The 14,610-nt window shown below is 35.7% G+C and overlaps 1 protein-coding gene across 1 annotated transcript; it reads right to left on the reverse strand.

Annotated features, from left to right (window-relative positions):
• Positions 1-10,457: 10,457 nt before the first annotated feature.
• On the reverse strand, positions 10,458-14,182 carry LOC107771430 (nuclear pore complex protein NUP50B). The gene is made up of 2 exons (XM_016590790.2): positions 14,045-14,182; positions 10,458-12,104 (listed from the first exon to the last, which is right to left on the reverse strand). The coding sequence occupies exon 2, from the start codon at positions 12,048-12,050 to the stop codon at positions 10,704-10,706; it is 1,347 nt and encodes a 448-aa protein (XP_016446276.1). The 5' UTR covers positions 12,051-12,104; positions 14,045-14,182; the 3' UTR covers positions 10,458-10,703.
• Positions 14,183-14,610: the final 428 nt, after the last annotated feature.

Genomic DNA, 14,610 nt, shown 5'->3' on the forward strand with positions numbered 1-14,610 from the left:
TGATGAATTTGGTATGGTTGGACTCGTGAGTGAATGAGCTTTCTAGTTTTGTAAATTTTGTCGGACTTCGAGACGTGGGCCAGGGGTCTGAGTTTGAGCCAATTTCGAGTTTTTGGTCTAAATTGGTAGTTTTTCTTGTGGAATTCATTCCATTAGCGTATATTGATGGTATTGTACTGATTGTGAATATATTTGGAGCATTTGGAGGCCGAGTCCAGAGGCAAGAGCATTGCGGGGTAGAGATTTGACCGGTTTGATGTAAGTAACGATTGTAAATCTAGTCCTGAGGGTATGAAACCCCGAATTTCGTATCATTTTACTATTTTGAGGTGATGCACATGCTAGGTGACGGGCGTGTGGGCGTGCACTGTTAGGGATTGTGACTTGGTTCGTCCCGTAGCAATTGTAACGTTGCATATTTTGTTGAAACTATATGATACTTATATGTTTTAGAAAGAGTTTTTGTAAATTTGGGCTGAATGCTATGTTTGGGACTTGTGCCAATGCTGTTGGGACCCTTAAGGGGCTTTTCTTATTATGCTCTCATTGTTATCGATTGAAAATATATACTCAGTCATGGTTATATTTGTTTACTGCATAACTCAGTTTTATTACTCTATTTTGATGCATATAAATGTTGTTTTGGGCTGAGCACCCTGTTTTTACTGAAATGCTCGAGTGGCTTGAGAAGTTTATGACTGAGTGAGGCCGAGGGCCTGATTTATGAGGATATTTATGGGATCGGGCTGCACGCCGCAGCATGTTTGATATAGGACGAGGGCCTGAGTGATTTATGCCATGATTTGGCTTGATATAGTGCTTGGGCTGAAGGAGCCCCTCCGGAGTCTGTACACACCCCCAGTGAGCGCAGGTACCTACTGAGTGTGAGTGCTGAGTGACTGGGAGGTATGAGTAATTGTGAGGTATACCCAAGTGGCAAGAGTGATTGTGAGGTATGTCCGAGTGGCACGAGTGACTGTGAGGTTTGCCCGAGGGGCTGGATATGAGTGATGGTTTGCCCGAGGGGCTGTTTATGATTTCATCATTTTTGCTCACCTTTGCATTTTTCTTCTGTTTGAAAACTGTTGAAAATATCCTTAAATGATTTTTACTGGAACTGGGTTTAAACGAGATATTTTGATTCAAATCCCGATTTTTAAAGCATGAGGTATTTTAGTGTGATTTCATGATATGAACGTTATATGCTTTATTGCTCGTCACTGCTGTTCAGTCTTTATTTATTGTTATTACTTACTGAGTTGGCGTACTCACGCTACTTCCTGCACCTTGTGTGCAGATCCAGGTGTAGCTGGACACGGTAGCGGTTGTTGATTATTCTGGTTGCAGATTTTCTCGGAGATAGCAAGGTAGTTGCTTGGCGATCGTAGCCCCTGCTCTTCTTTCTCTTATCTTCCTCGAGTTGTATTTAGCTATTTTTTCTAGGCTGAGTTAGCCTTGATATTGTTAGACTGATTGCAGTAGATGCTCATGACTAGTGACACCCCGATGTCGAGCTTTTCTTTTCCGCACTTTTGTTTTGATTTGAACTCCTTTACGAAGGTTCTTATGTTAAATGGCCTTGAAATTTATTCTTGAAATAAAAATATCGGTTTGTTTTGGAAATGAGTCGGCTTGCCTAGTTCCACGATAGGCGCCATCACGACAGGGTTAGTTTGGGTTGTGACATGAGGGTTTGAAACCCCGGAATGTTGGGATTTGCGCCGATAGGACCGCTAGATGTACCTGCCTCAGATCCTGCACGATTAGTACAGAAGTGTAGCGTGAGTATATAAATAACATGTACCCAGTAAGTATCTAGTCTAACCTCGAAGAAGTAGTAACGAAGGGTCGATTTCGACACTTACTATGGGCTAAAAATATGAATACAGAAATTCTAAATAAACATGAGTTATGTAAATGATAGTAATAATTCCTTGACAAGCATGAGCAAATAATTCTTTCCCAAAGTAATAATTTCCAAATAAATTTCCGTCATTTATAAGAGTAACCTCGTAAGCCACAAAATAATGTTAAGTATGATTAGACTCCGAGTATTATTAGCACGATTTATGTCGTGGTCATACGGCTCGATCCAGAATAACATGTACACTGCCGAGAAACGTGCGGCATGATCCATAGATGCATCTATTTATTGCCGAGGTATTCTGCCCGCTCCACAAGAAGAGATGATACTTTATAAGCATTTGACTTAAATGTTATAATATGGCTAATATACAATGTAATAAAATTTCTATTTAACGGTCAAATAATCCGCTAAAATTCAAGTGAAATTCGGTCGTTTACAATTTCTCTAACAAGTTCTAATATAATTTGGGCACTTAAATTAACGAATAGGGTGCAAACATTACAAGTAATCCATGATTTGGGTTCTAAGCTACCCGGACATAAGCATGAATAGTAGCTACGCACGGATTCTCATCACCTCGTGCATACGTAGCTCCCACAATTACCGTAATTATTAATTTAAATTACCTATGGGGTAAATTCCCTCTTACAAGGTTAGACAAGAGACTTACCTCGTCTCAAAGCTCACTTTCCGGCCTCAAATTTACTCTAGAGCCTCAACTTAGTGCCGAAGAATCCGAAACTAGTCAAATATTGTACAAATCAATCAATATGTGTTCAAAAGTTCATATTCTAACTATTAGAGTGATTACCCAACCCCAATCGAAAGATTCCTAAAATTTACCCTCGGGGCCCACGTACCCGGATTCCGAAAATTTTCGAAGATAAATGTTACTCATAACCTCACTAACTCAAATATATAATTTTCACTCAATTCCATAATAATTTTCGTGGTTAAATCCCATTTTTATCAAAACCTAGGTTTTTCATCTAAACGCATAATTTTTAAAAATTTATATATTAAAATCTACCCCTAATCTATCTATTTAACTTACTTTAGATAGAATTTACTTACCTTCAAGTTGCTAGGTGAATACCCCTATCAAAAAGTTCTAAAATCGCCCAAAAGTGCAATAAATTGACTAAAAATAGTTGAGTCCCGACTTAAATGAAGGTTCTGCCCAGCAGGACTTTCGCACCTGCGGTCCCTAGGTCGCACCTGCGATACTGCTTCTGCGGAAAATGGTGCGCTTCTGCAGAGCTCCTCAGACCCAGCGCTGGCCGCTTTTGCGGACGGGATCCCGCTTCTCCGGAAGTCGAAGCGCATTTGCGGCTTCTTCGCACCTACGGGCGATCCTTCGCAGAAGAGAGCTCGCTTATGCGCGTACCTCTCCGCTTCTGCGGACCACTAGCCAGCTGCCCCAAAACCGCTTCTGCGGCCATAATTATGCACCTGCGGGATCGCATCTGCGGCCCAAAGCTCGCAAGTGCGAGCACACTAGAACTGGTGCACCAGCAGCCCCTTTTAAGTCCAAATTCAATTCGTGCATCGCCTAGATTGCACCCGAGGCCCCCGAGGCCTCGTCCAAATATACCAACAAGTTCGTAAACATGAGACGGACTTGCTCGAACCCTCGGAATACGGGAAAAAAATACCAAAACTAAGAACCACACCCCCAAACCAAATTAAATTAACTCATAAACTTTAAGTTCTTCCAACTTACTCCGAACGTGCCAAACCCTATTTAAACTACTTGGAATTACACCAAATTTTGCGTGCAAGTCTTAAATTACCATACGGAACTATTTCCCGGCTCGAATCCCAAACGGACCTCGATAACACTAAATCCTACTTCAAACCAAATTTAACGAACTCTAAGACCTCCAATGTGCCAACTTTCACTATTAAGTGCTGAAACGCTCCCGGGTCATCCAAAACCCGATCCGAACATACGCCCAAGTCCGAAATTATTAAATGAACCTATTGGAACCGTCAAATCCCAATTCTGAGGCCGTTTACTCAAAATGTTGACCAAAGTCAAACTTAGCCTTTTAAGGCCAAACCAAAGAACCAAGTATTCCGATTTCAACCCGTACCTTTCCAAATCCCGAACTAACCATCCTCGCAAGTCACAAAACAACAAAAGCACATACGAGGAGTCTTATTTAGGAGAACGGGGGTCTAGAAAGCAAAATAATCGGTCGGGTCGTTACAACTTTCATCTATTTATTTAAATTTGCTGCTTCTTAACCTTTTAATTAATAGAATTTAATTACTTAAAAACTTATTAAAAGAGAAATTACATAGTTTAATTCACTGTTGTCTTGCCTAGCAGTAACGTTGAGTGCCATCACGGCCTATAGGAGAATTGGGTCGTGACACATTTAGCCTAAAGTATTCGTGCTTTTATAATAATATAGATAGCTAGACTAGTTTTAGCGTACGCGCGTTGCGCGTGTTTCCATCTCAATATGTATTTTTTGGTAAAAAAGATTACATATATATAATTTTTAAAATTGTAAATATTAGGATTTATTACTTAGCTCAAATGAGAAAAGTTTTAATAGATCATAGTGAGACATTATTCAGTAGATAAATCTGTAAATCTTTTCAACAATTTATTCTTATATAAGACTACAGATAGAACAACACACATCTAATAAATATCAATCTTTGTATTAAACTTGTAATAGGCAACATAATTCCTAGAAATTGTAGGAAAGGACATAATTTGCTAAATTTACAATCGATCTCATCGTCCGCAAGAAAATAGAAGAGTTCTATTGTAGTACTCCCGACTATTTTAACCATATTTGTTCCTTTAACTATGGATTATTTTCTTATTTTTAGCTATTCTTTATCTAAAATCATTCCTTATTTTTAAATTCAAATCTTTTCAAAATATATGTTTACGTATTTAAATCTTTCCCTTTTTTATTCCTTCATTCTAAAACTCTTACCATTATTTTAGACTTTCCATATCTTTTCATAATTAAATTTAGTCGATTTCGAATTCCTAAATATTATGGAAATAATTAATGATTGTTCCTAAATATAAGGAAACAATTAAAATGACTATTTTGTCTATTATAAAATTTATTTTTAAAGGATAAAAAAGGCGAACGACATTTCGTTAAGGGTATTCGTGCTTTTAATATAGTATAAATATAGATAGATATAGATTAACCCGATTAGCCGCCCACTTAATTGCTTAAACTAAAAATAGTTAGCGAAGGTATAACATATATATAATTTATATTTAATATATGTATAATCGTGTGTAATCAATGTATAATCTATGTATATGATTAGAAAAAATAAATAATAAATATGACCCGCTTCTTGTATAAAGAACCTAATGTAACCTATATAACCTTAATAAGAAGCACTGAAAGGGGGCAAAATGGAGGAAGAGGAAAATTTTCACCTACTGAGAGCATCTCCAACACTTCCTCATTTTTCCAAAATGCAGTCATTTTTTGTCAAAATATGGCTCCAATGCTCCCTTATTTTTGGCTGCAAAATGGGGGATGAATAGTGTTACTCCAAATTTGGAGTGACACTGTTCATCTCCTCCATTACTATTCATCCTTACTTTATTATTATTTTTATTATTTAACTCTTTTAATTTATATCTTTATATATACCTAATTATATTTATGTAATATCTTTATAATATTAATTTTGCATCTTAACTTTGGCGTATAATTTTGATAAATTAATTTTCATGTATTTATTATTTTTATGTAAAATTATAAGTTATAATTGTACAAAAAATATATAATCATCTCAAAAGATGAATGGTGCAAATATAAAATATGAGATGTTGCTAAAATTGAAAGGTGTGAATATAAAATATTAGATGTTGCTAAAATTGAAAAGTGAAAATTGAAAAAATATTAAATGAAAATACATTAATGGTCGAGGATGAGCGTGATCTTAATGCACTAATTCAAGATGATTGGGAATGTCCACCTCCAACGGTAGAAATGGTAGTAGATGAAAATCACTTATTTGAATAATTTTTAGCTCGACACTAAAGAATTAAGGACAAAGATGCTCATTTTGCACTTCGTAATGCATTAATAGATCATTTATGGGAGCATACTAGAGGTGAAAGTTGAATATTTATGTAATATTTAATCATAATTTTTTCATAATGTAATATGTATTTAATTATCTTGTATCTCAATGGTTTCACTTTTATTTGAATTATCCGTTAATATATATAATCTATAATATTTGTTTATAAATTATATTATTTAAAAAATTATGATATAAAATAATTTTATATTTATATGTGATGAATATGTAAAAAGGAAAAAAAGAGAGAATTTCTTTAATAGAAATAAAAAAATAAAATTTAAATAAAAGATAATAATATAATATTGAAGAGGGAGAAGAATATAAAATGAAATATTTATTTTTGGAGTAATAGTTGGAGTAATTTACTCCATTTTAGAGGAGAAAATGGAGGCGGATAATACAGAATTGGAGGACACGTATCTGAGCACTAAATAGAGATCATGGCTATGCACAAAAACTCACCAAACATAGCACTAACGCCACTCACAATTCATAACTCTCCACTGCTCTATCCCTATACTAAACCTCTCATTCTTTAATTGGGCAGGCACACTTACAATATCTTTCTTTCATCTCATCATCATCTCTTGGCGTGTCAAATTTAATTTATAAGAGTATAACACGCTCAAATTTATCAGAAAACATAGGTCAATTTGAGCTATTTTATAATTGCCATTGACTCAATGAAAATAATATTTGTTAGTTTGTCAGCATATAAAAGTTTAAACTTTGATATAAATACATCATTAGTGTTTTTTGGGCAGGTAATGATCCCAATATGTAAAAACTTATGTTCTCATTATCATTTGTTGTAGTGATATATAAGTGATAACACCATTTCATTTTTGAATCCAAATTTAATTTCAAGCAAAGAGTAATTAACAGAAAAGGAAAATAATGATGGGGCGGTGCCATATTGGAGCTTAGAATATTAGTGTTACACTTTTTTTCTTTTTACAATTAAGTCACAGCTATCTCTCTTACATCCTCGCTGTACACAATTATGGTTGAGTAAATGATGGTTTTAAGAAATAAACAAGGTAAAGGGAAAAGTCAATTGGATTAACAGATGATGGCATGTGAAGAGAGATAGCTTCAAAATGCATAAACATAGTCCTCAAAAGATAAAAAGAAGGTCAAGATATGTTAATTAATGGTTTTAATGTTGAGTAAATTATTCAAATAGTCACTCAATTATCCGAAATTATCTATTAAAGTCATCTTTATTTTGTTTATAACAACAAAGACACTTAATTATGTTTATAACACTCAGAAGGTCACTCAACTAGATTTCTTAAACTTTTGGTTGCCAAATATCTATTTTACCCTCTAATAATTAAGTCATATCGGACTAAAATGGCTTGAGAAAAGAATGGTCATGTGAGTCTTATAGTAGCAGTAGAAGTTCACAATATAGTTTAGCCATATGAAATTCCACGCCATATCATGACAACCCCCTAATTGCCTAATTTTTGTCCGCAGTTTTTAATTCTTTTTCCTTATTTGGTATTAAGAAGAAAAAAAATATTAACTCTAAGCAAGTACTTTCTCTCTTTTTTTGTCCTTGTTGACAGTCATTCCTAAATTAATGTACCATAGGCAAAGACAAAAAAAACAATCACATGTAAATCCAACTTAATTCAACCTCACCAAATTCTCAACGGATCTTATTTGCCACAAAAAAAGAAAAAAAAACAATCACATGTTAACCCAACTTCGCACTAAATTCTCAATTGACCTTAAATTGTGTGTACATAGACAATATATAAATTTTTTTACACTTTCAATATAATTTAATAATAGCAGGTTAGTTATTATTTTATCAAGTTATCAATAACTTATTATAGAGATTTACTTGTAATCGCCATGAAGCAGCCACTAATGCTTGTATTTGGGTAGGCTGTTACATCACACCTCTTGCAGTGCGACCGCTCACCAGACTCTACGCGGGATACCTTGTGCTCCGGACTGCTCTTTTACTTGTAATTGACTTATAAATAACGATTGCGTAAATATTATTTTGCAATGTTACTTACAAAAGTTAAATTCATATATCCATGAATCTAGCTAATACCACCACCATTACTACTACAATAATTAATCACAGCCCAAGTGTCTGTGTTCTTTTGGCTCATTGCTTACCCTTCTAAACACTATATATATGCGTGGCCACTTCAGGCCAAAATATAGTTGAAAAAAGGGAGTAAGAGAGAGTATGGAATCAATGAAGTTAAGGGCATTTGTTATGTCCATAGTGTTTTTGGGAATGTTTGTAGGGCAATCTAGTGCATCATTCAGTGATTGCTATACTAGATGCTTCATCTTCTGTATGATTGACCCTTCTCAAACTGTATGCAAATGCACTACCAAATGCTTGAAACAATGCATCTTCAATTCAGATTCTGGTAATTCGGTTTCTACCAATAGTATTCAACATAAAGCAGACAGTAGCAACCTTAACTTCTGCAAATTGGGTTGTGCCTTTTCTACCTGCTCCAGTCTCAGCAAAAAACATCAACCTAGTAAGTATTTCCTCTTTTGGGGTTATAAATGTTAACAAAAATGAATGGGAGGTGTGACCGGTCACGGGTCGAGCCGTGAAATCAGTCACGGTATAACATCCTCTTGGGTTGTAGCCCTTCCCCGAACCCTTCATAAACGCGGGATGCTTCGTGCTCCGGACTTTTTTTTCTTTTTTTTCTTTTTTTTTTAATGTTAACAAAAACATTTCTCTGGCTTATCTTTCTGTTGTTTTTTTTTATTTTTTTCCTCTGCCTTAATTTTTTCTTGTCTATGTAGATGGTAAAAAGATGGATGATTGTGTGGGATCCTGTTCAAGAAACTGCACTAAGAGCTACTCGTCACCATAGAAGTGGCATTACTGATGGCATTTGTGGAATGTTTTTCATTTTGTGGGATTTCATTATCCTCTTTTTATCTTTTTGATTTTTCTTGTTTTTCCTCACTCTCTTTTTCACAGTTAAGTATGCAAAATCAATCTACAAAAGGTGTTTCTTCTTGATTTTGTAGTCTAAGTTGGTCATCTTCTTACTGATCTTGTGATTAACTGCTTCCCTGAAAAACAAGGGTTGTGTATCGAAGAATTACAATATTCTCCACTGATGATTTGTCTGCATTTCTTAAGTTGAGTGAATGTCAGTTTGCTTTTGTTGGTTTGTGACGACAATTTATCACATGTAACCAATTATTAGTATTCTTTATTGTATTTGTTGTCTTCGCGTGCTCGTGAATGGGGTTCATAATAAGTAGTTCATCTCTTTTCCACTATCTTTCTCAACCCAAAATATTGCCGGATTTATAGATGCACATATCAAATGAAGAAAATTGCCTATCCAAACCCGTGAACCACGGAATGCAAAAGCAATAAAGAGCTAATGATTGCACGTGAAGAAAGGAAGATTTCGAACTCTATATACTACTGAAGGAGAAATATGTTCTTTTACGGATCAAGTAGACAGGCCTGATTATTTTTATTGACAAAAAGAAGAGCGAGAAAGGTGACTTTACACGAGAGCATTTTACGTTTGAGATAGATAGAATTCTCACTATTAAGTACGTGAGAGTATTTTACATTTGAGATAGATAAGATCCTTTTACTCTTAATCACAAGGTCTCAGTTCGAGCTATTAGTATATAAGAAGAATTTAATCTTTGGCCTTAAATCCGAATAAACCTGAGCCACAATACAGAGGACACCAAATGGGAACCCCAAAAAAAAAAGGTGTAGAATACCATACTGTTTTCTTTCTTTTTTAAAACCTATCACAATCTAAAGACAACTGAATTCAACTTCTACAAACTCTTCTTTAACTTCAACTTCAAAAAATAAAAATAAAACTTATAATTCAAATTCTATCAACTGGTCACGGTGTTTCCTGTGTGAAAAATTAACCTGTTGTCATCCACTTAGTTAACCGGGTATAAACTGAGACATGACCATAATGTTCCAAGCAACTAAACTGAACTGATAGTCTCTCTGCAATCCACACTAATAACAGTAGCTTCGCCCCCATAAAAGCACAAAAATAAAAATAGACAATAGAGGCCTAAACTCGCAGCAACTCAAGTAGTATCTTTTTTTCTTTTGATATCGGAGAAATCCCTGTGGACTATGCCCGACTCCAGTTGGTCACAGGGGATTTCTCAGATATCAAAAGAAACTTCGGTGAGTATGGACTCGACCCTTTACACTTCTCCCAACTCAAGTATCAGGCTTTATCCGCGGCAGGGTTCTAACATGTGATATGCCTCTAACCACACATCACATGTTTCGTCCTTACCATTGAACCACAGCCTTAGGAGCTCATCAACTAAAGTTACTGAACATCTATGAAAGCCCGGTGAGGCCTCAACCGACAGCGTTGCTTCGTTCTGCGGAACATGGGAATAATTGGACGTAACATTCTTTAACCGCTTATTTACGATAAAACTAGTTGGATGAAATCAACTAAAGTTACTGAACATCATCGCGGAGAGAAGGCAACACACAATGGCAATAATGCCTCAGTACATCCCAAAAAAAGAGAGGAAATGGTTTTGAAGTTGTTCAGTCAAGGTCTACAACAGATGCACGGCACAATGGCTATAATAAACTCTGCTATGTAGGATTACAAGTATCTTATCTCTCAGACAAAATATTCCCTCGTTCTTATCTTTTCTCTGCAACTAAAAGAAAATAGTAGGGCACATTCCGTGATGAAAATAGTCTCTATGCATCTATACTGCAAAGTCAATCATCTGAAGCTTTAGGAGAGTTTTCAGGTGTCTTCAAGGAACCAGTTGTAGTACCTTTATGTTTCGCAACAGCAGCTCGAAACTCCTCAACAATGGATGCATCCTTGAACTTCAGAGCAATTGTAGAAAGCCCTTCTTTCCCGTCACCAGCACTATTCAGGCAAGCAAAAGTAAGCCCTCTTTTATCCATATTTGTGAGCTTCATTTCTGGATAAAGGCTTGCATTCAAGATCAACCTGTAATTTCCTTTGGTCCTCATAACAAGTCTAGCTTTTCCCTCTCCTGCTGTAGAAACATTTACCTTTAGTTCTCCCTTGCCCCGCTCTTTCCACCCTCCATCAAGAAATTCAAACAGCACGGAATCAGCTGTGAATACGGGCTTTTCATTCTCCTCCCCTGTTTCAACAGAGACCTCTTCTTTGGAAGGAAATCCAGTACCCTCACCCTTGTTCACAATGGATGACCCTGAGTTTCCAAACAGAGTGTTATTTCCATTAGTGGGAAGAGTAAGCCCAAAAGATGGCTGGTCACTTTTTGCTCCAAAGAGAGAACCAAAACCAGCACCTGATTCAGAGCCAAAGCCTAGAGGAGATCCCTCTTTTGAAATAGCTCCAAAGGAGAACGTAGTGCTGGTGAACCCAGTCCCTGCAAGTCCTGTGAAAGCATTTTGGCTACTTGAAAGCTGTTGGAATGAGCTAAATGATGCAGTTTCTGTACCCTTCTCACTTTTTTCACCACCCGCATCAATTTGTTCTTCATTCTCTGTTTTCTCGACTTCCACATCCTTCTTACTTTCACTTTCACTCTTCTCAACTACTGTGCCTTCCTTGGTTTCATCCTGGATTTTCTCATCTTCAGCCACCTTCTTTTCAGCAGATTCAGGTTTTTCAGGCTCATTAGGAATTTCATCTTTCTCCTCGTTAGCGTTAGGTTCATCAACATTACCTTCTGATGTCTTAGAAGTTTGATCAGGTTCCTTTTTACCTTCCTTATTCACATCACCTTCTTCCTTTCCAGTTGCCTCACCAGCATCACCTGTTTCTTCTGGTTTCCCACTCTCAACATTGCTTGTGGTCACAGCAGAAGTGACACCAGATTCAGTAGGCAAGCGAATCGCTGCAAAAGGATTAGATGAAGGTGCAGTTGCGGTTGATGTAGTTTGATTGCGACGAACTTTGACAATTCTTCTACTTGCCATCACCTCTTCACTTGCTCTCTTGAAAGTTCCAGTTTCTTGATCAGCTGTATCTTCATCATCATCAAGACCAGGATTGTCCCGTGATATTTCCTTTAGAGCCGCCCTTTTCTTTGATGGTTGAAGAGAATTCTCTGTGTCTCCCATCCGGAAATGAAGAAAGACACCTGACGAGTTCTCAAAAGAATAGAGATTCTATTTCTGCAGGAAATTGCATAGAAGAGATCAATAACAAGACAAGCATATTTGAAAACATATCTACCGAAGACAAAAAAACCAAGGAATGGGGAGAAGTCACAGGATTTTACATAACCAACGAAATGTAAACGAAGCAACTGAGGTGAGTAAAAGGTTGGTACTTCTTCAAATAAATGCAAGCTTGTCCACCGATATACAGACTACCCTACTAAATAAACTCCTAAACACTAACAGCGTAAGTTTTGGATAGAAAGTCAAAACCCCACGTAGCTGCCAGAGGTAGAAGATAAGCATATAACAATGGAGGAAAACAAAAAGGTGCAAGACGACTGCTCTGCGCAAGACATGTCTAAAGCTACATGTAATCGTCTATCCCCAATATTATGTATTATACTATTATCTCAGCAGATGATAAGTTTTAGATTCTTAAGTGCTTAGCCAGCTTCTACTAAGACCTTAATATAGATTTAATCCTATGGAAGAGCAAAGTAATAGGTGGCAGTGCATCCAAATCCTACCAAGAATCTGCAAGAATATATATATTTGGATGAAGTAATAAGATATCATTAAAGGCATCAAGAAGATGCAGACAAAAATTTACAAGAGGGAAAAAGGTGACTGCTCAGATACAAAGATTAATCTATAAATAGAGAGCATACACCTTCCAAAAGTTGTTCACAGCTAGATACAGGAGTTTGGTTAAGCCAGCTAAATAAATCCACTAAGCATTTAGCTTTAAGAGCATGATTTGAAGTTGAGATCCCATCAAAACACCTACAGTTTCGTTTGGTAAAAGAAATGCGGAGGTATAGAAATGGCGGAAATGGCTTAGAGATTGATAGTAATTCGAGATAACTGACAGCTATTTCATTCCAAATAAGGTTTATCCATAATTATCAAAGAAAGTACGAGAAAATGAAACAAATTTCAAACAGAGAAGTTGCTATATCTGCTTGACCTAGCTATCAGCATTGCATGTTTCTGATAGAAACAGAAATGCAGCTACAGGAAAAGAATACACTAGATTCTTTAAATTTACCTATTTCTTTAAATAAAATAAAAAATATGTTAGAACTACTTCAAAACTATTGCTCTTCCCATTAACCACAAAGTTGAAGAGGAATACAAATATCTTTACCTTTTAGTATTAAAAAAAATCAATTGCACTCAAACAGACAAATAAAGAGGCAGAGTTTAAATGTCAAAGAGCACTTCTAATTGCTCCCAAGTTTCTTAACAAGTTCCTTCTTTCCAAGTTATCAAGAAAGACAAAACCAACAATGAAAGAAAGAGCTTAAGCAATACACCTACTTGAAACATTCTATTCAATCAAGCAAAAGAGATTTATACAAGAGGCAATCAAATGTCTCTGGCACTCCACTACATCCATTAATGTCACATAAATCTCGAAAACAAATAGAGGAAACCAAGTTTAAGAAATCAATACATGGTTCATTTCTTTTTCCAAACAAAAAAAAAAGCAAGATAAAATCAAACATTCAATTAAATCAAACTTTCAGGAGGTGAGAGCTATTTCAAGATTTTTATACTAGTTCTTGTAACATAATAATTAATATATTCACTGTACCACTACTCCGTTCATCAAAGTTAAAAGAAAATGTTAACTATGAGTCACCGACAAGACTTTTGATAGAGACGAAGTATCTGAATTAGCTGCAAAATCAACACATAATTTTCGGTCTAAAAAATTAGCTTACATTAGGCAAAAGAAGAAGATCTGAACTTAGTGTCTAGAACGTTCTAGATTCATACTTCCACAGCACTTATTTAAAATTGAAATGGAGTAAAAACTCAAAATTGAAACTATTAGTTTAAGAGACTAGCAGATTAATTAAAATTCGACGAAATTGCAGGAACATGTAAGCGGAAAAATGAATCCGGAAAGGAATTAAAATAATAAAATTAGAATGAGTCGATATTACCTGACAAAATTCAAATTCCGTCCGCTTGATTCGCTTGTAATGTGAAGAGTTCTGTGCTCTAGACCCAGCTGGGGAATATATAAAACCCTAGTCAGAGCTAATCTTGATTATGAAAATGAGGATAGGGACGTGTGTCACCTTAATCATTAAACTAGGCTTTTGGATGAAAACAAAAAGGAAACACAAATTGGGCCGGGAAACAAAGGGTTTTTTAATTTTTATTTTAGCTGACGCTAAAAACTATTTACATTGAGCAGTCGGTGGTCGAAAAAATGTATAAAATTTATAAAAAAATTTATAATTTACAGAATATATTTTGCGTTAGTTTGAACCTAATTCTTGATTGCCTATAATTATTTTAGTGCATCTGCCTGGATAGTTTTCTTGCTAGTAACTTGTTAGTGATTTCTAGACTCTAATTTAGTTTCTTTGTAGCTATTTTGTTGGCCTTCTTATCTCTATTGTTATCACTAGTTTAATCTTCCTTGTATGTTTGGCTTAACTGTACACATTTATAGTGGTTAGAGTTGTAAGTGTTAGACCTGCCTCCTTTAGTTTAATTCTTT

This window comes from Nicotiana tabacum, chromosome 4, assembly GCF_000715075.1.
Source record: "Nicotiana tabacum cultivar K326 chromosome 4, ASM71507v2, whole genome shotgun sequence".
In the NCBI taxonomy this organism is placed as follows: domain Eukaryota; kingdom Viridiplantae; phylum Streptophyta; class Magnoliopsida; order Solanales; family Solanaceae; genus Nicotiana; species Nicotiana tabacum.

What these genes read in the sequence shown, in the direction of transcription:
- LOC107771430 (XM_016590790.2), bottom strand. Translation starts at nt 12,050, where the DNA reads ATGGGAGACACAGAGAATTCTCTTCAACCATCAAAGAAAAGGGCGGCT.